This window comes from Rhinolophus sinicus, linkage group LG03, assembly GCF_036562045.2.
Source record: "Rhinolophus sinicus isolate RSC01 linkage group LG03, ASM3656204v1, whole genome shotgun sequence".
NCBI lineage: Eukaryota > Metazoa > Chordata > Mammalia > Chiroptera > Rhinolophidae > Rhinolophus > Rhinolophus sinicus.
Window position 1 is genome coordinate 140,341,421 of NC_133753.1, and position 24,920 is coordinate 140,366,340.

Here is a 24,920-nt window from a genome sequence, read left to right on the forward strand (position 1 = left end):
CATTTTTTGGCACCCCTGGTATACAGTACACATATATTGTATATAGTTTTGTATGTTGCTACACAGCATTCAAATTTATAATTTTCATGCATAGAAAATCTATAGGGTTGCTCTTAAAATATATTTAATAATTTTCCTACATTGGATGTTTATTATTTTTCTATTTAATATTTTAGTATTAAATAGCGACACAGTTCTTAATTTTAATTATTTTCATTTAATACATTCTTAAAGGTGGTTAATTAGGCCAAGAGATATGAACAAATTTATGATGTTGGAATATATTCTGCCAATGGTTTTTAGAATGTTATTAGGAAACAATGCTCTTAATAGTTCAAAGCAATGGCACTTACTTATAGCTACATAAATTAGTAAGGGAAGGGTTAATCTTCAGTTAAAACTAGAGAGAAAAGTGAGAAACCACAGAGAAACATGCAAAAATTCCAGTACTTAAAAAAAGAACTACTGATTATTTTAAGTATCAAGAACTACTGATTATTTTATTTATGGTAATTAATTTAACTACTATTGCAGTTTAGTAAGCGGTGCATAAAAGGTAAAGATCCAAAAATAAATATTTTTACTAATAAATTTGCATTTTCAAAATGATCATCTATTTTTCATAAAGCTTTGTAAAACTGGAGGCATTCAGTAAAGAACAAACTCAGACAGACCCCCAATATCTCTCAAGTTTAACTAATTCTATAGTCTCAAGCAAAATCATAAACTAAAATGTTCTGAACATCACAGATTACATGTCTTCAGCCTCGGGGATACACTGTATTCTCTCCCTTGCAATCTGATTAGTATGACAATGTAGCAAATAGATAATCAGACATTCAGAGTAGGAAATGTAGGAGGCTCAAATCTGCATACATGTATATAGAGAGTGTTTTCTCAGAAAACAGATTTTTGTCCTGTTCATAACCATAACTTTAGGTCAGGGAATGTGTAAGGGGGAAAAAGACGTATAAACTTCTACTCTGGGGAGCAGACTTTTTTTGTGTGTTTTTTTGGTACTGATTACAGAATTCTCTTTTATTTATCAAAACTGTTTTCAAAAAGGTATCCCAAAGAAAAGCAATTTGCTGAAGATTATTTAAGGAATGTAGATAAAACAAAGTTCCAGGGACTAAGCATTTATTCACTCAAATAAGCTTTCCTAACATTCAGAGATCTGGGAACATAAGACGGAATCAGTAAAATTGTATATCCTACACACCAAAGCTAGGTGTAGTTGTAAAAATGCCTTTGATCATCACTTGCCTCTGAAATGCCTTCAATAATCTCCCTACCTCAATAATGCTTAGTGTCAACCAGGGACGCTTACGAATCCTTGAGACCCTTAAACAGGGTCTATGAGGTCAAAATGATTTTCATAATAATACCACGGTGCTGTTTGTATATTTCACTCTCATTCTTTCACGAGTGTACAGGGGACATTTTCCAGAGGCCATGTGATAATTACTGCAACAGGCGGAATACAGATGCACACACGAGAATCCAGATATTGTCTATTAAAGCAGACATTAAATAGATTTGCAAAAACAAACTAGAAAAAGCAATACCACTCTTCTTACACAGGTTTTGGGAAATATAGTATTTGTTAAAATAAAACATGTTATGTATGTTCCCATGTAATGAGTTTATTGCTATCATTCTTGAATGAATTAATATCTTTAAAAATTCTCCATTTCAATTACTAATAAAATAAATATCAAGAGGTACAATACACACAAACAAAAGCTCTTCGAGGTCCTCAAATTTTTAAGCGGGTGAAAAGTTCTCGTGACCAAATGTTTGGAAACCACTGGACCGTCTGAAGCACAGTTCAAACCCAGGCTCTGACATTCCAGGCCCACTCGGATAGACTCTAGTGTGTTTGCAATCTTACCACCACTACATTCTGAATCAAATCCTCTGTCCCGAGCATTCTCATCTGCTCCTTGTGCCCTCAGTGCCACAGACACTCCTGCCTTTCACTTTTGCTCATACCTTTCCCTCTGCCCACAGTATTTCCTGCCAACCCACCGAGGCATAACTCATGCTCCCCTCGGAAACTTCTTCACCACTCCAATTCTATCACTCACAGAGCAAGTAGAACTGAGACTCTACCTTGAATTAGTATCTTAATATTTTTCTGGCTTCTCCAACCAGACATTAAACCTATGAAGGCAAAAAATTCTTCATAAGTTTAAATAATGACTTACATGTACTATGTAATTAATATATGGATACTGCTGAACTCAAACACAATTTCCACATATCAGTTTAGAAGTGGGACTTTGATTCACCCAGACTTGCCTGCTAAGCCACTCAGGTTTGGCGTCCAAGTTCCTCTGGGCACCTTGACAAGTGACACGGACTCACTGGGCGCGAGGCCCCTGCACTGTTCATGCCTGTTGTGGCAGGCAGCCCCCACTCTCCCCATGACAATGCCCTTGGCTTCTTCGCTTTATCACCACTAGCCCACCCAAGTGGTTCCTTACCGACCTTTAATAACCCTACAGCCTCCACACTGCATTAACCCCTTGGGTTCTCACTAACAGACTCTGTTTCAGAAATCAGGTTGAAAATATTGCTTATATTTCTGATGTGTAGATTAAAGTACAGAGGACCAAGAAAGGATTTCAGACTGTGGAAGAAAGCTGAGAGAGTGACCGAGGACAACAGTTCTCACAATCATTTTCTGACCTTTTAAAAAATTGTTTCAATGTGCATACTTGCTATCCTCTTATACATACTTTCATAATTAAATGTATCTGTAATGTCACTCTTCATTTTTCTCCAGACAAAAGTAATATATTATCTTTCCTTATCCTTCACTAATATTTTCCCCCATATTTCAGTCATGCTAATACTTCTCAAGCATAATTCTCATTTTAAGAGTATCAGTCCTTTTGAAATTCTAGGATTTCTGGATTTTACATTTGTATTAAAACACCCAGTGTCTGGCAATATGACACTACCACTAATTCAGTGAAACTGAAATCATTCTAGCTTTCTACGCTGCCCTTAGCCTTAGTCACAGTTAAAAAGCACCTACCTATCCCTGAGGCTGGTGTGAAGGAGTGGATCCTATTAACAGCAACAAAATCCAGGGACTGAAAATATCTAAAAGAAGACCGTCCTGGCTCCCAAATGAAAATATCAATTGAATTCTGATCTCCTGCAATAAAGGAATAAAAGTCAAGCCTGAAGGCAAAAGTTGCAGGAAAAAAATGACAAAATTACACAGTAAAACTATAATAAAATATTAAATTTAATTTAAAAAACAAATTTAGTAGGTCGTTCCTCAGTATTCATTTAAACAGAAATACAACTTAACTTAGTAGGAAACACTTCAAAAGTCTTTTTGCATTTACCACATGAAAGGTATACATGGGTAGCCAATAATCATGATCTGATATCGAAAAAAGAATAAGTAATACATATTTTATTTTTTTAGGAATGTTGGTATTTTATCTATGAAAGTTCCACTAAGCGGATGAAAACATATTTGTATATAATGAATAATTTTAAACAGTCTTATCAAAAGTTGCTAAGCCCTATTTATTACTACCATAAATTACCCATGGCACCCCAAATACAGCCATATAAAAGTTACCTGTTTATGCTTTGGGTGTAATATCTTCATAGAGTTTTTCATAGACATTTCCACTTTACCCACCTATCCCCAATTTTATTGTAGTATCTTTAAAGTAGTGGTTCAGACCACCTAATGATTATGGACAAAACACTTAAATTCCCCCCCCCAATCCATTTACAGATGACAGTCAATACTTATTCATAAGAAACATTCTATAGATTGGATAAAAAATTAATACAAGAGCACTTTCATATGAATATACTATTTAAATGCTAGGTGATTTTGATAATAACTATGTATGCATTACAAACACTACATCATCTTACCTAGAAAGACAGTTTTGGCAAAAATTAAGTAAATATCGTCGCCTGCAGTCAACGCCTTGACTTCTGTTGTCCCACTGATCGGCACTTCTTGAAAGTTAATAAACTCACTGCCAGACCATCTGAGTAAAAGGGAATTGGGCCTGGCATTAGCCTGGGTTATGGCTAAGAACACAGAGCCTCCTCTGGTGAACAAGGCCATGCTCAGCACACCTCGGACATGGAGTGTCTGATGCAACACAAAGTTTCCTCCATCCCATCTGAAGACCTACAGGGAATGTTCAAATACAAAACCCTCATGACAAGGAATTGAGCACTTGTGAGCATTTAATCAATATCGTATGTTTATTCTCCTGGACGCTTTTATTTGGTTAGAAGATACTTTCATAAATGAGAAAATAGCAAAACTGATACTGTCTCCCTCTTTTTATCTGTGCGACGTGTGGTGTGTGTGTGTGTGTGTGTGTGTGTGTGTGTGTGTGTGTGTATGCACATACACATAGAATGAGTTTTAAAGACAAGTTATTTGAAAATAAAAATCCATTTTAAAGTACATCTGGGAAGGATCAGCGATAGCAAGATAAGGGGAAAGCCAAAAATAAGAGAGAATTAATTTAAATGTGAAAAATTAAAAACTGGATAATAAACTTTCTGATACTGTAATATCATTCATTACCCTCTGCTCAAGCAATAGAACATAAAGAGAAACACCTAAATTTTTTAGTCCTGAAGATAGCAATGCATACAAGGTTTCAGGGTAAGTGTTCATATATTTAAATGAAAAGAAAATCCCAAAGCTGCATGGTTTCTTATATAATCTGGTAAATTTCACACACAAAAAATTATATTTATTCAGCCAGCAATTGGTAACCTTGTGTGAGCCAGGCATTGTGCTAAGAGTTGTGGAGATAGTGGCTTCTCCATTTATGGATACTAAGTATGAGGAAAAAGTAAACAACAAATACATCAATAATTAAATAAATATAGGACTGTTAAAAATTGATCCCAGTGCTAACAATAACAACTGGCATGGTGTGATAGAGAATTACGGGTGTGCTAAGGAAACAAAAGTAAATGACATGACAAAATTTTCAAGGAAGAAAAAGTCTGTCATAATCTAAATGAAGACTGGTCCAACTGGAAGGAAATTGATAGTGCCGAGGGAATGAAGACCTATAAGACTAGAGAGGAAAGATCATGAGGTACCTTTTGTTAGGATGACCATATAATTTATCACAGGAAAATCTGACAGAGTGAAAGGGACACTGTTAATAATTGTATCAGGACGACAGGCATAATCCAATACTGTGCTGGGCAAATAAGGAGATGCAATTATCCTACTTATAATCCATATTAAATAACTTTGAATTTATTCTAAGTATAATTGGAAATCATTGAATAGTTCTAATATAAGGAACAACATGAATTAATATTTTTAAAAGATTACTCTGGCTACTTAATGAAGAATGGATCTCAAGAGGTCAGAGAAGTTCAAGACCAGCTAAAGGCTACTTTGCTAGTGTGGGACAGAAATGAAGGGGGCCTGGATTAGGGAGCGAGAAGCAGAGATGGAAAAAAAAAATCTGTACCTAAAACATTGGGGAATATATTCAAAAACACTTAACAACAAATTAGATGTCAATGAATAAAAAGAAATAATCAAGAAAGATATATCCCAGCATTTTGTCATTAGCTATTGCATTTATGAGGTTGCTATTGCCTGAGATGAAAGCAAGCACTAAACAGTTTCATAGAGAAAATCAAAAGTTCAGTAGGATACATTAAATTTCCGACATTTGAAAGAGATTTAAGTGGAGATGTAGTGATTAAGTAGATATGTAAGTGTGGGATACAGAGAAAAGGCTACCAGTAAATTTGGAAGATATTAGCCGATAGCTGACATGCTGATAGGAAGTAAAATATGATAATAAAAAAACACTAAATTTGCAACTCTCTTCTGATCAGTGACCATGAGGAAATAAAGACAAAGAAAGTGAACAATTCTTCAAGGTCTCTTACTACAGAAGAAAACACAAAGGGATGAGATCAGGAGAGAAATTTTCTTCTAAGTGTGGACATCTAGCACTTACACTATTTAATAATCCCACAGAGAGAGAGATGCTGGTGATGCCAGACATAGAAAGGATAACAAAACCTTGTGAAAGCAAGAGGGAACCTATAGAATGAGCCCGGCTCCACTGTAACAGGAGGGAGGAATAAAATGGTATTAAGATGATTTCTGAATTTGGTGTTGGGAAGATGAGTAATTTAATCTCCTTTCTGGTAGCTTTCATTTCAACAAGGTCATAAGCTAAAAGTGAGCAGATGAGAAGCAAGTATGGGAGTCTGAGGAATGGCAAAAATTATCAAATAAGTGTTATTGAGATTATGAGATATAGTTTACATGAGAAATATGGGATTTGGGGGATGAGCTGAGTGTCCATCTGGCAATTTTATCATGAATTTTTAGTGATACCCTCTGTGCAGTTGTATGATTTCTCTTCATGTCTACCATCTCAAATAAGTTCTAATTAAATGTTTATGCTTATTATTACACATGTTCTGGCTCTTGAAGACAGTATAATATTCATAACTCTATTATTAAAAAATTAACTGTGACTAATCAATATCTATATTCTACTTTACTACTTTATCCCAATCGAATTATAGTTTTCTTTTATTCTAAACCTACAGACTGTATCTGTAGGGGGGTCAGTTACAATATTAAAAAGAAAAAAATTAATTTTAAAAGAATCAAACCTTAGTTGATTCAGAATCATCTCTTTGACTTGCAACAATTAAATAATCTTGACTGTCAGAAGTAAAATATCTTACTTGAGAACTTTCGGAAATAATGATTGTTTGTACCTGCAAGGAAGACAAAACAGAGGGAATAAAAATTTAAGGAAGAATTTAACTTAAAAAGTCTCTTAATACAGTAATAGTATGAGTTAGTATTTGAAATTCAAAATTTGAAAAACCATGCTATCCCTAGATATGCCTATCTAGGTGTCATTTCTAAAAGACAAAAATATCCCTGGGTTAAGACGCATATATGATTTTGCATTCAATAAAGCTTACAAATCTAATTTTCTTTTAAGTAAAGAAATCTACAAAAATCTTTATTTTTTTACCAGCAATAATTTGAGTCCAGATGTGAATGTATACACACTGTTAACAGAAGGCTTTTCTTCATTTCTTTCTTCGTGAGTAATCACAAAGTAGGGAGAAAGACCAATATTAAAGGCCTCACAAGTTTTAGGATTTTCTATATTTAAATCCTAGGAAATAAACAATAATAATAGTAATCCATGAGTCATCCCAACTTTACATGTACATTCTATTTTGCATACTGCAAAATAAACACTTCTTACCTCAAGTGGAATAAAAACCCCTTGCCATCGGTAAACCGTAGAAGACAATTTTCTTAACATTACACCATATATTGAATCTTCCAAAGTAAAGAAACACCAGCCAGAAGCTGATGCATTGAAAAAACTTTGAAATATGGAAAACACAACATCCATTCCCCCTGAAAAACATAATTCATGATTTATTAGTGTATAATCCCTTCCAAACTTTATCTATTCTAAGTTTATTGTTCAACCAGTGAGACTAATGTGTTTGTTCCTAGAAATGAAGATCCTTCCACGGGGGGGTGTTAGTGTATGTGTGTGTGACAGAGAGAGAGGAGAGAGAAGAGAAGAGAAGAGAAGAGAAGAGAAGAGAAGAGAAGAGAAGAGAAGAGAAGAGAAGAGAAGAGACAAGCTAGAAAATGTAAAAATAATAACTAAAAATAACAACTTAAAAAAGACAAGAAAATTTGTTAATATTCTACTCTATACCCACATACTTTTCAAAAGTGTATTTCTAAATAAATACTAAACATATATTTTAAAGGGTAATACACTGAGCATGGTTTTTTAAATCAACTCTCACAAAGAAGATGAAATTACAACTCAGAAATTCAAAATATATATCTTTTATAAAACCATGCTAAATATTAGCTTTAAAAAAATACACATTATTAATTTAAAAGTATACTCATATAGTGATTTCTCACTTTACATGTGTTTATATATTTTAAGAATGCCAAAACAGACTCACATACTCATATGGCTATCAAGTTTTTATCAACCTGCTACAACTGGTACATGTCCTAAAATCCTGTACTACAATAAAACAGAAACAAAAAATTCCTATCTAATGAAGAATAACTTTTAATAAGCTTCTATGTTCTATTATCATGACAGTTTCCCACAAAAAGTAAGTTCTCCTTAATCTTTAACTAATGGTATGAACATGATGCAGCAAAAACAAATGTCATGTTTAAAACCTAAGCTCCGTGTAAATTATTGATTAATTTTGGATTACCACTTCAAGAAGTCATAATGTCAATGCCTTATACTGTGTTTCCCCGAAAATAACACCTAGCTGGACCATCAGCTCTAATACGTCTTTTGGAGCAAAAATTAATATAAGACTCGGTCTTATTTTACTATAATATAAGACACAGTCTCATATAATGTAATATAATATAAGACTGGGTCTTATATTAATTTTTACTCCAAAAGACGCATTAGAGCTGATGGTCCGGCTAGGTCTTTTGGGGAAACAGGGAATGCACAATCTATTAGTGATTCCCTTGCCTAGAAATCCAATAGTTTAAATTCCTATTTTGCCACCTTTTAAAGGTATGCCACAGCTTTTGCACTAAGAGGCTGAACGATCCTGAATGTATGAACAAATCCTTCCCTACCATAATTTAAGAAGATGGTGAATGAAGAAGAAACAATGACCGCTGACATTAAAGAATTGCCAACACATACTCTCCCAAGTACTTCCAAAACACACAGGCAGAGATCAAACAGAGATCTCTGAATTAGAAACCAGAATCTTTCTTATTGGGATCCCATTTCCTCCTGCCTTCTAGGCAGTCATAACACTATTAATTATTCCCTTTCTCTTATAAATATTCAATTTTACCTATTAGGCCTTTTTTCATCAATTTTAAACATGCTTAGCTCTCTCCAAACTAAACAAACAAACCAAACTCCCTTTGAATAGTACACTACACCACTGCCTTCGCTAGGTCCTACCTTCTCAGCCAAACCTCTTGAAACAGTTGCCTATAGTTGAGTTCTCCATTCCTTCACCACCATTCAAAATATTTAGCTCCATCCCTCTGTACAAATAGCTCTTGTTATGTTATGACTTCTACACTGTTAACCATAAGGAGTATTTTTTTCAGTTCTTATTTTACTGGACTTCTCATTAGCAATTGTCAGTGTACCACTCCTTCCTTCTTACAACCCTCTTCTGTTGCCAATTCTGTATTCTCCTGGGTTTCTCACCCAGTCTTCTAAGTCTCTTTTGAAGACTCCTCTCCCTAGCCATTTAACTTAAGCCGTTTCAAAGCTCAGTCTGGGTCCTCTTCCCTCCTTTATTTAGTCTCTCTTTCCAGGCTTTTATCTCAATTTCCATGACTTTAAAAGCAATATGCATGTCAAAGATTCCAAAATGTATCTCTCTCTAGCAGAACCCTTCCTTTGAGTCTAGAGAAATATCTTCTCAAAAGTAATTTTTAAAAAAGGTAATTCAAATTCAAAATCTGTTAGATCACATATATTTTCCTTCCCTCACGAAAATAACACCCGGCCCTCATGCAGTATTGCCTTTCTTACTGCTGCACAAGCCCGAAACCTGAGTCATCCCCCAAACTTCTCTCATATCCAATCCACCAAGTAGTCCAAGCTACTATCATCTGTTGCCTTTTTGTTCATCTCCCTGCACCCTCTCTTTTCTTCTGTGCCAACTCATTCTTTATATGGCATCAAGAATATCTTTAAAATGCAATGTGATCATACCATCTTATATATACATGGTAACCCTCTCCCATGCCTAAACCACTCAAAGGCTTTCCATTAACCCTAGAATAAAGACAAATGTCTGTAACATATTTCTCAAGCTCTTGAATGATCTACTCTTGTCTAACTTTTCAAACTCAGTAGTCCCCTTATTTCTAAACTCAATGTCTGCTCCAAAATTTTCCACTTATATGCCATTTTTATGCCTCTGGACTTCTACCTCATTAGCTTTCCACTTTCTCCCCCGTACTGCTCCAACCCATATCTTTACATAATCAATCCCCACTCAGCATCTGGTGTTAGCTCAAATTTTGATACCCCTGAGAAGCACTCCTTTATGGTCTCACAATATTAACTTCCCCTTTAAAACATTTATTATATTTAAACTGCACATTGATTTTTACTTATTTATTTCTCTCTCTCACCCTCTAAGCTCTGTGAGTTCAGTACCATGCCTGGCATATGATAGGCACTCAATAAAAATTTATGGATGCAATACAACAATTAGATATCTGCTCTCTATTTTCAACAGGTCCATAAGATACAATTCATAGGGGAATATGTAAGTCTTATACATGCAATGGTTATAGAATTTTGTCCCCTTAAGAAATTAAACGTACTCATGCCAAAGGCTGTTTCAGATATCGTCTCCCACTCCACACTCACAGCTAAATCAATGCCATTAGTACGTGATACATTTAAATATACAGTCGTGTTGGCTTCTTCGATGTCTACAGAGGTGGCTCTAAAGGAAACAAGTGGGTTATGGAAAGCAGAAAAAGAGCATAATTTCTACATATTCAAATACATATCATATTGCTAGCACATACTTAATACTTTTAAATTTACAAAAGCCACGGTGGCATCCATCCACAAATCTTATACAGCAGGAAGATTAGATTCTAGAGCTCAAAATATTCATTTACGGGGATTTTTTAAAAGCACAAATGTAACACTCTGTTATTAGGATCATAACAAATACTGAGCGTCAGTAACTTAATGATGCATCTTCCAAAAAATAAATAAAGATTTGTCATTCTTAATTCTCTTCTCACATAAACCAAAATCATGTTACAAAGAAAAAGTAAGGAAATTCTTAGTACATTAGTGAAACTAGATTTATTGGAATGTCCTTAAGACATAAAAAAATAAATATTTTCAGCTGCCAGAAGGAAGTTTAAACTATAATTATTTTAATATATGTTTGAAGAGTCATTCATTAGTTTGAGTAGCTAAATATAATTTATACTATTTCTCACTTTTTATTATTATTGAAAACAAAAAACAATACATGCCGTTATCTGGATGTATGAATCCTGAGAAAATAAGAATTCTACTAGCACCATAAGCAGGATATGATTGGGTTTTTCATGATGATCCCTGTTGTGAGAAGGCGTATGGCCTCTCTGAATCTACCTGCTAGAGCTCATTTTAAACGTCCCCTTTAAAATAGTCAGAGACCAATTTCCCCTTGCATTTTCTTTATGTCAAAAAATATTTCCTACTTAGCTTCAGAAGTGGCAATTTCCTTATGAATAAACTATACCTATTTGCCGCTGCAGAGATACTGAATAAACCCTGAGGGGCCTGGTTTTGCAAAACTGTTATCAGGGTTTGAACATGCGCCCCTAATCTAGCACCTCCAGTTGGATTAAATAAAGTACAAACAAAATGTTCATCCATTTCTGGTTCCGTGTCTAATATGGCAGATATGTGTAGGGCCTGAAAACGAAAATCAAAAGATAAAGTTACCAGAATATAGCATTTCTACAACAGACACAGAAATCTGCTAAACATTTTTGACAACAAAATAGTATGTTTTGGAAAACATCACCTTTTTAAAAATTTTAATACTGATCCCCATAATGTGATAGTTACAACTCTTTCCAGCTACTACTTTCAAGATTTCCAACACTATATCACACTGAAGTGACTAAAAAATAAATACTTAGGGCATTTAAAAACAACATTAAAATTAAAAAATTAAAAGCTAGTAGTCATTTTTTGCTAACTCTATCCTGTCTAGCTACACAACTTCATTAGTTTCATTCTAATCTAGGATTTACTGTTAAAAAGCAGTTATAGACATTGAAAGCCCAAATTAGAAACACACCAAATGTTCATCAACAGGAGAATAGTTTTAAAAAAAACAGTGGTCTATTCAGTGAAATGCTACTCAGCAATATAAAAACAAAATACAAACAACTACTAACGTATACAACGATATGAATCTCAAAAATTATGTTGCACAAAAGAATATGTACTCTATGATTCTATTTATATAGAGTTCAAGAACCAGTAAAATTAATCTTTAGTGATAGAAATTAGAAAGTAGTTACTCTGGGGAGGGCAAGAATCTTTTGAGTGATGGTATCTTCAATATTTTAATCTGAGTCACGGTTACATGGCTATATACATATTTTTAAAGGAGCCATACCCTTAAGATTTGTATAGTTTACTGTTTCTATGTCAAAATCAAAACAGGGGTAAAAAAGCAGCTATGTTGTCAAAGAAAAATTTATTTAATCCAATTTTCTCTAACATTTAATTTGCCTAATGAACAGAAAGGTCTTTAAACACACTGCATTATAAAAAAGAGTCTTAAAACACACACACACAGTAAAATAATTTAAAATGTTTTTAAAATTAATTAAAAATATTTTTAAAAGAAAAAGCATGTGAATGTAAAGCAATGACAAATTCATAAATACTTCAAATTCGAATTTTTATATCTATATCAAGATGTAAGTATCCTTGGGGAAAAAAATCAATAAAAGGTTCTAAAATTTCAAGAATGTGAAAAAATTAAACATACATTACAAAATGTGTTGAAGTTTACACAAACTGATAACAAATAAAATTATTTAATTATTGGATGGCCTGTTTCTAGATAAAATAGTTTTAAATATATTATTTTAGAATTATTATACTTCATATAACTGACTTGAAAAAACGTCTTCAGCTAATGCAATTAGCTGTTTTAAAACTTAAACTGTGCTTTAAAAATAAAGTTTAGTAGCAAAAATAGAAAATTATTAATATATAGGAAAAGAAGTTTCTGAAGACAAATTTCTGCTAGTATAGATCGATTTATTATTAATCCAAACCAAGCATTTTTCTCCAATAAGCTAGTCACGGGATACTTGCTTCTCAAACAAGCAGTCTGAAGTAAGCAGTTATAGTTTGCTAACAAAAATGTGGCTAGAAGGAATGATTGGGCTGAGGCTTAATGACAGCAAAGAATCGTTTCATTTTAGTATGTGGTTTACAGACATATAAAGTGAAGTGTTCCATTTAAATATGCTTATAATGTAAAATAGCAATGCATCTATTTTCTTTATTATTTGCACATTCCACTACCTGATTAACAGAGCACATTTTTCCAGTTGCACTCTGTATAGACTATATAGCACAATGGCACTTGCACACAGTAATTTAATCATGTCTTAAGCTAATATTTAAGCTGGAAATATTCTGCTTTCTGTCTAGAACCTGGATTGCTCTTCGAAGAGAAAATTGCTTTGTAAATATTAAAGATAATCATTCATTGTCAGTGAAGGTTCATACAGTACCTTGAATCGAACACCTTCCTCTAAAACAATATAGCCTTTGGAAGGAGTCAGGTCTTTAGACTCCACTGAAGAATTCACTCCTGTCACAATGAACTGAACTGTCACAGTTCCAAACAGTCCTTGGGCAGGTTCCCGGACAATGTACAATACTGCAACACTCTCCTGCACATAGAGAGCTGTAGGTTCTCTTAGGAAAAAGTGCCCACTGTTGTTAAATGATAGAACTCCAGGGCCATCATCGTTAGCAAGGACAGTAATTAAGGCTGTCAAAATAAAAATATGAAAATAGAATGGGTTATAAGTGCTGGGAAGTGTGTGGCTGCATCATTGTAAACTAGGCCAACTCTTCTCTAGGTCACCTTAAAAAGAAGGGAAATTTTTAAAAGCACTTAATAAAATTTATACTCACTTATGGTATAAAAATACTCAGTTACCTCGGAATAAAAGGAAGCCTCCTCAACCTGAAGTGGTATCTCTCAGAAACCAATAGCAAATATCAAACTTAATGAGGCAAGATTAGAAGCATTGCCATTAAAAACAGAGACAAGACAATGATGTCTGTCGTCACTGTCCTGGAGCCATCAGCCAGGTTGCAGGTAAGAAAGCAATAGAAAGAAAGAGTCAGAACTGTCCCTAAGATGACATAATTGTATTTTTAGAAAATGCAAGAGGAAAAAACAATATTTGAACAATTATAAGAGTTCAAAATATTAGCTGAGTAACCTTCAAAAATCAAGAGCTTTTACTTTTTATTACCATTAATGATATTAATAATGACAACTGAAACAAATAATTCTACTGAGAACTTACAAATTGCTTCACCTATGCTAACTCATTGAATTCACACAATAACCCTATGGGATTGATGCTATTGTTCTTCTCATTTTAGAGCTGATGACTGAAATACAGACAGGTAATTTGTGGAAGTTGACAAGATGGCAAGTGGCAGGACTGCTGCTCAAAGCTAGGAAGTCTGCTTCAGAGCATGCATTCTAAAAAAGTGTTATAATATCTCTATACATCAGCCATAACTATTTTTAAAATTTAACAGAAAGGGGATCTCATTCATAATATCAACAATACTTAGGAATCAAAGTAAAAAAACATAAGACCTTTAAGAAAAAATATGTAAAATGTTAATGCACGACTGTGGTAGATGCTGTGTCTCACCCATAGCCCCTTGGCCCACTCTTGCATCACCTTCAGCAGTTTCTTTTGCCCATTAGTTTCTCTCTAAGTGAGGACATCATCAGCTCATGCAAGAATCATGCCAAAACTACTGGAGACTTCATACTCAAGAACAATCCTCAAACAATGAGGGGGAGAAATTGGTGAATGAATATACCAGCTTCCTTACTTCTCAGTAGGTCAGCCCTGAGCTTTGTTCAACGCAGCGTCTAAGAAGGAGCCCAGCAGGACTGAGCCCCAGTTACCCATAGCAGTACCATTCATTAGCACATCTTCTATTGGCTTTCCTCTCTCTCTCTCTCTCACTTCTTCATTTCTCACTATGCCTTCAGAGATCACCTCCCAAATAAACTACTTCCATCCAAATCCGTGTCTCAGGGTTTGCTTTTGAGAGAACACCAACTAAAACAGTGATATACATCAGCTAACTAAAAGACCTAAATTAATGAAAAGGCATACCACATTTCTAAATGGAAAAACAACATTATGTGAGGTTGAGTCCATTCAAATTAATCTAAAATTTCAATTCAACCCCAATCAAAATAGTTTTTTATGGAACTCAGTTTGAGGATTCTAAATTTCATAGGGAAGAGATCACTTGAAGGAAAAGGTGAGAGAATTTACAGAAAGAAAAATTGAAAGTATTTGGCATAAAAAAATAATAAAATGTACTTTAAATCAATGATAAATAAAACAGTATATTATTAGCACTTGAATAGGCAAATATAACAGAATTATAGTTCAGGAAAATTAAATGACTCATTGATTGGTAGATAAAAATAAATTTCACATTGAAAATCAATGGCTAATGGACATCCCATTCTCCATATGACATAGGATACTATTACACATTTTAGGAGAAAAATAAAGTTTTAGCCTTATCTCACGTGATACCAATAAATAAATTCATGGTATGTTAAATAATTAAGTATAAATGAAAACTATGAAAATATTTTTAAAATATAGTAAACGTTATACAGCTTGGGGTGAGTGGAAAAGATCTAAATAAATAGGATGTAAAGCATATCAGAAAATATTTTATTTAATTTTTAATTTAATAATAAAACACACCACTATAAACTTAAAAGACAAATGACAGACTAGGATAAACTATCTACATATTTAACAAGTATTGACTTCAGAATACATGAATTATTCCTACAAACCAATAAAAGGAACACATCACAGAAAAGCACATTTAAAAACAAAAAAACCTAATCACACAAAAAGAAAAAAAAAGTGTCAAACCCACTAATGAACATAGAAATCAGAAAAAATGCACAATACAACCACTTATTTTTCATTGATTAGAATCAGTAAAATAAATAAATAAATAAATAAATAAGTTAAAGACCAAAGAAATCCCTGGTAGGATGTGGAGGAAAAATAATTTTATATACACACTTTGGATGTAGGTAATACAAAGGCAGTTGATGTTCTTCCCACTCAAAATCCATTATACTAAACAGATAACATCAATTACCAACATACACAAAGATTTATATACAAGGATACTTATTGAAACTTTGTGAAAGTTTGAAAATAGTCTACAGGTTGATTAATAGGGCATGGTTTAAGAAATTACCCCATATCATAGCACGTACGGTTCTGAGGAATTTTTTAATATTTAAAAATAGAAAATTACTAGCATAAAGTGAATTTAACAGGGTCCAATAATACATCCCTTCCTGTTACTCATGGTGGTGGGCATATAACTGTAATTCCAATCAGAATTATACCAGGACTTTATCAAGGAAAGCTAGATATTGAATATTCTCGTTTCCCTATTACATGGAATGCAGAATGATACTGATGACCATCTTGTGACAAGTAACACTGGCTTTGGGATGAAGCCAATATTCCAAAGGCAAGGAGAAAGAGAGAAAACAATAGGGCCTCTGGACAGTCTGAACTGGGTTTTCTATTGTTTATACATAGAGGATTCTTAACCTTGCCTCCATGTCTTGGCCATTGTAAACAATGCTGTAATGAACATATGGATGCACATGTCCCTTCGAAGCAATGTTTGGGTTTCTTCAGATAAATACCCAGAAGTGGGATTACTGGGTCCTTCTTTGTCACTTGTGATAGCCTTTGTTTGAAAGGCTATTTTGTCTTGTATAAATGTTGTTATCTCAACCATTTCTTGTTTGTTTGTTTGCTTCCATTTTCATGAAATATCTTTTTCTATCCCTTTACTTTTAGTCTGTGTCTTTTGATCTGAAGTGAGTCTCTTGTAAGGAGCATATGTAAGGGTTTTTTGTTTTTATTAAATTTATTGGGTAACAATGATTAGTAAAATTACATAGGTTTCAAGTGTATAATTCTGTAACACATCATCTATATATCACATTGTGTGCTCACCACTCAGAGTCAGTTCTCCTTCCATCACCATATATTTGACCCCCCTTTACCCTCTTCTACCTCCTCCCTCCCCTCTTACCCTCTGATAACCATTAAACTGTTGTCTGTGTCTATGAGTTTTTGTTTATTTATTTGTTTGTCTTGTTCCTTTGTTGCTTTCAGTTTTATATCCCACATATGAGTGAAGTTACATGGTTCTCAACTTTTTCTGCATGACTTACTTTGCTAGGCATAAATATCACAAGATCTACCCATGTTGTCACAAATGGCAGTATTTCATCTTTTCTTATGGCAGAGTAGCATTTCTTTGTGTGTATGTATAGTAAGGATCTCGCTTTCTTATCCATTCAGCAACCCTATGCTTTTGATTAAAGCATTTACTCCATTTACATTTAAAGTAATTGTTGACAGGTCTGTAGTTAGTGCCATTTTATTATTCATATTTTTGGTCTTTATTTTTCCTTCTTCTTCTTAAAGAAGTCCCTTTAACAATTCTTGTAATACTGGTTTGGTGGTGATTAACTCCTTTAGCTTTTTCTTGTCTGAGAAGCTCTTTATCGCCTTTGATTTTAAACAAAGCTTTACTGGGTAGAGCAATCTTGGTTGTAGGTCCTCACCTTTTATCATTTTGAATATTTCGCACCAATCCCTTCTGACCTGCAAAGTTTCTGTTGAGAAATCAACTGACAGTCTTATGGGAGCTCCCTTGTAGGTAACTGTTTTTCTCTTGTTGCCTTTAAAATCCTTTCTTTGTCTTTAACCTGTGGCATTTTAATTATGATGTCTTGGTGTGGGCCTTTTAGGGTTGATCTTGTTTGAGATTCTCTGCACTTCTGGATCTTGTATGTCTATTTCCTTCACCATGTTAGGGAAGCTTACCATCATTGTTTCTTCAAATAGATTTTCAATTCCTTGCTCTCTCTCTTCTCCTTCTGGTACCCCTATGATGTGAATATTGGTATACTTGATGTTGTCCCAGAGGTCCCTTAAACTGGCCTCATTTTTCAAAATTCTCTTTTCTTTTAGCTTTTCTGATTGATTGTTTTCTGATAATTTCTCTCCCAAATTGCTGATCGAACCTCTGTTTCATCTAATTTACTATTTATTACCTCTAATGTATTATTCAATTCAGTTATTGTATTCTTCATTTTTGACTGGTTCTTTTTTATATTTCCTATCTCCATTTTTATGTTTCCTATCTCTTCATTGAAGTTCTCACTGAGATCACTGAACATCCTTGTAGCTAGTGTTTTGAACTCTGCATCTGGTAGATGGCCTGTCTCCATTTTTTTTTAGTTATTTTTCTGGAGGTTTGTTCTTTCATTTGTTGACATATTTCTTTGTCTTCTCATTTGGGCTGCCCTGCGTTTGTTTCTAGGTATTAGGTACAGCTGCTATGTCTCTAGTTTTAAGAGTGGCCTTATATTGGTGTCCTCAGTGGCACAATCTCCTCGGTCACTAGAGTTTGTGATGCAGATGTGTCATTTATGTGATTTGTGTTTGTCCTCCTGTTCTAACTGAGCCTTGGTTGCTGTTTGCATGTCAATGAGAGGGATTGATCCAACTGGCTGTGAGGCCTGGCTGTGACTACAGTGGAGGAGCTGCTGTACACTGGCTGACCCTATGGAGCAGGAATCGCTTTAGCAGAGTTCTTGTGCCTGCCCAGTCTGCTCTTTGGGTGTGTAGTCTGTGGAAGTAGCTGGGTGGTGCTCCTCTACTAGTTGTGCCAGCCCTGGGACCTCTTGGGAGGGGCCCTGCCACAGGTCAAGTTCAGTCTCCACCTATACCCTGCCGAGGGCCACCTGGTATGAGCCACAAAGCAATACACAGATATGTGCCACCCACACTGGGCTTGGAGGTGCCTGAGAGAGGCTAAGCTGTGAGCCAAGTCCGGCTGCTACTACTGCTGGGCTTAGAGCTGCTTAGCAAGAGGTATGGGTCACATCAAGGCCAGATGCTACTTGTTTGGGGTTTGTGAGCCTTTGAGAGATTTTGGGAAAGTTGGCAGCATGAGGCAAGACAGGCCATTTGCATGGAAAAGTCACTGGAAGTAGCTTGGTTGGGCCTACAAGTTGGGAAGGGTGAGGTCTCGGGAAATCATCAGAGTGTGGCAAACTGTGTTAGCCAGGTTGATTGGGACTCAATATGGCAGCAGCCTGTGATTGTATGCTGAGAGAGGAGAGGCCTCAACAAAGAAACAATGGCTTCTATCAGCACCCCCCATCAGACGGAAAGCTGTTCTTTCAACCCTTGCCCTGAAGCCAGTGAACTCAGTTCCTCCTTGTATGCCCCTGGTACCTTCTGAGCTGCTGCCCCAGTGCTAGAGCTAAGAGCAAATGAGTCCATCAGTGAGTAAGTCCATGAGTGGTTCCCTTAAGAGGAACTTCTGGGACTGCAGCCACCCTCTGTCTCACTCAGCCACAATTTCCACTGGTTTTCACAGCCAGACATTATGCGGACTTCTCTCCCAGGCACTGGAGCCTGGTGTGGGGCTAGAACCCACACTCCTCAGAGGAGACCCTGCAGCCAAGAAATATCCCTCCCAATATTTAACCTACACATGTGGGACCAGCCCATTCAGGTCTCTGCCCCTCCTACCAGTCTCAACAGGCTTCTTCTGTCGTCCTACTTATAAAAGTTATTTTCAAATAGACTTCAAGTGTTTCTCAATAATGGTTGTTTTGCAATTTAATTGTAATATTAATGTGGTCGTGAGAGGATGCAAATACAGCAATAACCTACTATGCCACCTTGAACAGAAATCCTCAGATTTAACATGAACTTTGCTACCAACCTACTTTTATGTTTTACACACACACACACACACACACAAGCTAGAAGCTTTGATACACTGACACTGGAATTCTAAAATGATTAACTTAAAGCATTTTTCATTCTAAGCACAGAAAACCATCAGAACTCACTAATCCCTTTACATATGTCGCCACAGAAGAAAAACAGGGAAAGGGAAAGGGCAGAGGAGCTGTATGTAAGAAATTATCAATTACCTATGGTGTTTTCTCCCAGCTCTAATCCAGGAGAAGGATTTGTTAATATCAGCTGAAATTTTTCATCTCCTTCTGGAATATCATCATCAAGAATCATGATGTCAACATTTTTATACCTAGTTCCATCAGCAAAATGAAGAATCTGGTCAAAAAAGTAAAAGTAGAACAGTATTATATTTAAATATACTCTGCATTTTTATAGAATAGAAAAACATACAATATAGTTGTGAAAGTGAAATAAGCTATTTTACAGGGATTTTTTCCCCCTCATTTTTTACATGATCTCTTTTTATCTAAATTGGTAATACTGAATTTAAAAAGTAAAATTTGTGGAGGAAGAGAAGGAAATAAACATTTAGTTAAGGAATAAAATCCATGAAGAAACAAAGCAAACAGTATTTTAAAACACTAAAGGTGTTTCAGTAAATTAAAACAAAGAAATAAAGGAGTTAAATTTTCAAGGAAAAGAAACACTCTCAGAAGGTTATTTGATGACATAAATTGTTTAACATGATAATTCTCCAGTATTAAATACTGTAATACAATAATAAATAAAGTAAGAATAATCTTTAGAACAGTATTGAAAATTAAACGTATATATTTTACTAAAATAGTAAAAAGAGCTATCTCACTATGTGGAAGTCTTCTGCCCTAATTTACTATGCAATGTATAATAGTTTATTATTTTAATATTGACTTATTTATACAGGACCTAAATCACTATAATTCTCAAGGAATTCACCATTGGGGTAAAGCTGTAATCCAGCCCCAGTTGTGCTTCCAAATTCTGGGCATATACAAACAAGGAAACTTGGCCAAGAGCCCCTTTGCTCCTCTGGGCTACCAATGTTAAACTTCCTTGGGTTTCATGTACTTCAAACCTGTAATGAAAAGAAGACATTCATTTTCCCTTACAAGCTTTTATTCTGTAAATAGTAGAGAATCTAAAACTCAAAAACAGGCTCTCATGCAGCCCCGGGCTTACCTGCTATATTGCCATTCGATTATGCCTCGAGCACCATCATTGGCATCAATAATAATTTGTGCAGTCAAGCCCTCGGAATCTGAAAAAAAAAAAAATCATAAAGACATACTTTAACCTAAATAAAAATGATTTTAAAAAGAACTATTTGATATAGAATTTAAAGACTGTCTTTTGGAGACTATATAATTCCTACTATAGACATTGGCAACATTACTCAAAAGATGTTTAAGAAAATAAAGACACAAATGCTCAGAACATCTGAATAAGAAAACATTTTGCTAACAAGAGCCATTGACTAGTAAGAATTTAATTAACTGAGGACAGTAGGAAATAAGCAACTGAGGTTATAGTTTTATTTATATTATTTTAATCCACTTCAAGAAGAAAGGAAAATGGAGACAGAAGGAGTAGAGAGATCAAGAAGAGAGACAGAAATGAGAAGAGAGAGGCAGGGACTACTGCAGAGAAAAATACAGGTGTGAAAAAGAGACACAGAGAGAGAGACAGGATACAAACAGAAGTTGAGACAGATGGGAAAGATGAGGGAAAGGTTAAGAGAATAAAGAGAGACTACCATTGATGAAAACTTACCCATTTTTATTTTGTATTCTATCTACCAAGTTCAGTATGTTATCAATGCCTATTATTCAGTGTTGAAATAGTAACTAACCTCGTTACTGTGGTTTTTTTCATTTTTTTGTTTGTTTGTTCTGCTTTTTTTAATAATTTTGTCCTTTATCTTTTAAATTTCAGAGGCACTACCTTTATCTAGGATACTTATGACAGCAGCCTGGGTACAGAAGGGGTAGGGAGAATGTAATTATCTGATTAAAGAGAACAACACATTGTTGAGGAAAGAATATAAAAATCAGGACCTGTGCCCATCAAACCAGAGGCTGCAAAGCAGAAGCCCAGCTCCACTATTTCCTACCTATGTGACTTTGGGCATGTTACTTAGCTTCTTTTAGCTTCAGCTCCCTCATCTATAAAAGGGGAAGATACAAAAAATGAGGGTATTCGCAAACAAAACACTTGATACAGAAGCATAAGAAAACACTCAACAAAAGTTAAACTATTCAAATTACTTCTAATATGAGTATGAAAGAAATATGAAGTATTTTGTCAGCTTTCTTAGTGTGAACAATAATTATCTTGTAATAATTACTTGATGTAAAGAGCTTAGTCATTGAAGTTATATGTTTCATTTGCAAAATAATTGAAACTTTTAAAGCAATAGTAGGTTAAAAACTGCTTATTTCCTTTTGATAATTTCAAAGTTGTCATACTGAACCTCAGAAGTAAATAAGAAACCCCTATTCCCCAAGTCACTGCTCTTTACCATGCTTCCCTTTAACCCAGACTAATTTCCCCTCTGCCAAGTGCACCTTCTAACTAAGGGTTGGCGGGCAGGCTACCTCTGTGCTATTCACATTTACAAATTTCAGACAAAATTTCCCAATATTAAAATGCCCAAATTTCAAATAGGAGTTTGTGTTTTAAAAAAGGAATATACCTTTTTAAAGTAATCTACATAAATTTATACTGAGGTTCAAGTTTTACCTTTCAGTCTGTAATGAATTAATTGAGTCTTTTCTAAAGCATGAAAAGAAAGAGATAAAAGGTCAAAAAAGAGTGGAGAACACAACAAACAAACAAACAAAAGCTCTGCTTAAACTAAAAAAAATAAATAAATATATCATTTGACAGTTTGGAGATCTAATGAAAATAGCAAATACATTTTAAAAAGAAAATGCCTTCCTAAGTACTAAATATATTTTCAAGATTACAAATTTGGTAACAAAATAGATGTAAAACGTAAAAAGCATCACACAATAATTCTTAAATGTGTTTACACTATCCAATGGTAAAGTTACAATACATGATATTCTCTAAATTAAATCTAAAAGCCTAATTATTTGCAAACATAGCTGAGATTAATAAACATCACAAAGACCACTTCTGATTTAAAAAACAAAGTAACTTTACTTCATTTGTAGTGAGTAAGCAGAAACAAACAAACAGAAACCCATCGTACCTAGTCTAGGAGGAAATGAAGTTAAAGGAGCCATGATAAGTTCAACATAAGTTAAATTCACAAGGAAATATTCTTCCAGTTCTGGTATATCGTCCTGCAAAAATTACATCCATTAAATTCCTTAAAACTATGCGCTCAAAGTAATTACCTCTCACAGCTGTTTTTTAAATTATCATATATATATATATATATATATATATATATATATATATATATATATATATTTCAATGGTATACAGAAAATATAAAAATGCAAACACAGAGTCCCAAAACTAACCTGTCAGGAAAAATAAACATGTCTTGGCAATGATTTTTTTTATTTATTTGACACCAAAAGCAAAAGCAACAAAAGCAAAATAAGCAAACTCGAAAGTTCTTCACAGCAAAGGAAACCATCAACAAAATAAAAAGGCAACTTTTGGAATAGGAGAAAATATTTACAAATGACCTATTTGATAAGGAGTTAATATCAAAAATATATAAAGAACTTATAAGCTCAATACCAAAAAACAAATATCTGATTAAAAAATATGTGGAGGAATTGAACATTTTCCCAAGATAGATATATAAATAGCGAACAGATACATGAAAGGTGCTCAACATCTGTAACCATCATGGAAATGCAAACAAGAACGGCAATGAGATATAACCCTATATCTGTTAGAATCGATATTATAAAAAAAAAACAAGCAGCTACAAAAAAGTATACTATACCCAGCAAAGCTATTGTTTAAAATCAAAAGAGAAAAAGAGCTTCTCAGATAAGAAAAAGCTAAAGGACTTCATCACCACCAGAAAAAGAAGAAAAAAAAGATTGAAAAATTATAGTTAAATGACAATAACTACATATTTATCAACAATTACTTTAAATGTAAGTGAATTAAATGCTCCAATCAAAAGACATAGGATGGCTGAATGGATAAGTAAACAAGATACATACATATGCTGCCTACAAGAGACTCACTTCAGATTGAAAGACACACACAAAATGAAAGCAAAGGGTTCAAACAAGATAGTTAATGAAAGGGAAACAAACAAAATATAGCTGGGATAGCAATATTTATACCAGGAAAAATAGACTTTAAAACAAAGGCAAAGTAACAAGAGAAAAAGAAGGACCCAGTAATTCCACTTCTGGGTGTTTATCCGAAGAAACCCAAAACACTACTTGGAAGGGACATATACATTTACATGTTCATTGCAGCATTATTTACAATAGCCAAGACATTCAGGCACACTGGGTGTCCATCAATGGATGAATGGATAAAGAAGAGGTGGTACATATATAGAACAGAATATTTCTCAGCCATAAAAAAGAAGAATTAAATCTTGCCATCTTCAACAACATGGACAGACCTAAAAGACATTGTGCGAGTAGAGTAAGTCAGACAGAAAGACAAATGTCATACGATTTCACTTATGTGTGGAATCTAAAGAACAAAATAAATGCACAAACAAAACAGAAACAAACTCATAGATGCAGAGAACGTTTTGATGGTTGTCAGCTGGGAGAGGAATTGGGGGTAATGCATGAAAGGGAAAGGGATTAAGAAGTACAAATTTGGGGGGGAGGCGAATGGCTCAGTTAGTTAGAGCGCAAGCTCTGAACAACAAGGTTGTTGGTTCAATTCCCACATGGGATGGTGGGCTGCACCCCCTGCAACTAAGACTGAAAACAGTGACTGGACTTGGAGCTGAGCTGTGCCCTCCACAACTAGACTGAAGGACAACTTGGAGTTGATGGACCCTGGAGAAACATACTATTCCCCAATAAAAAATTAAAAAAACAAACAAACGAAAAAAAGCCCAGGGTCAAAGAAGTCACAAGCTTAAAAAAAAAAAACGTACAAATTGGCAGTTACAAAATAGTCAAAGGGATGTAAAGTACAGCATAGGGAATATTGTAATGACTATGTATGGTGTCAGATGGGTACTAACATTATTGGGGTGATCACTTCATATGTTACACAAATGTCTAATCACTATGTT

The 24,920-nt window shown here is 34.5% G+C and overlaps 1 protein-coding gene across 1 annotated transcript in view; it reads right to left on the reverse strand.

Moving 5' to 3' along the window:
- The window catches only part of ADGRV1 (adhesion G protein-coupled receptor V1), a 503,501-nt gene that overhangs the window by 353,402 nt on the left and 125,179 nt on the right, over positions 1-24,920 (reverse strand). Inside the window, exons 39-50 of the mRNA XM_019734240.2 lie at positions 22,932-23,025; positions 20,897-20,975; positions 20,654-20,792; positions 19,912-20,053; positions 13,352-13,614; positions 11,326-11,501; positions 10,400-10,524; positions 7,287-7,444; positions 7,047-7,193; positions 6,673-6,780; positions 3,916-4,180; positions 3,047-3,169 (exon numbers count right to left, since the gene is read on the reverse strand). Of these exons, the coding sequence (XP_019589799.2) occupies positions 3,047-3,169; positions 3,916-4,180; positions 6,673-6,780; positions 7,047-7,193; positions 7,287-7,444; positions 10,400-10,524; positions 11,326-11,501; positions 13,352-13,614; positions 19,912-20,053; positions 20,654-20,792; positions 20,897-20,975; positions 22,932-23,025 (1,819 nt within the window). The remainder of the gene's footprint in view (positions 1-3,046; positions 3,170-3,915; positions 4,181-6,672; positions 6,781-7,046; positions 7,194-7,286; positions 7,445-10,399; positions 10,525-11,325; positions 11,502-13,351; positions 13,615-19,911; positions 20,054-20,653; positions 20,793-20,896; positions 20,976-22,931; positions 23,026-24,920) is intronic.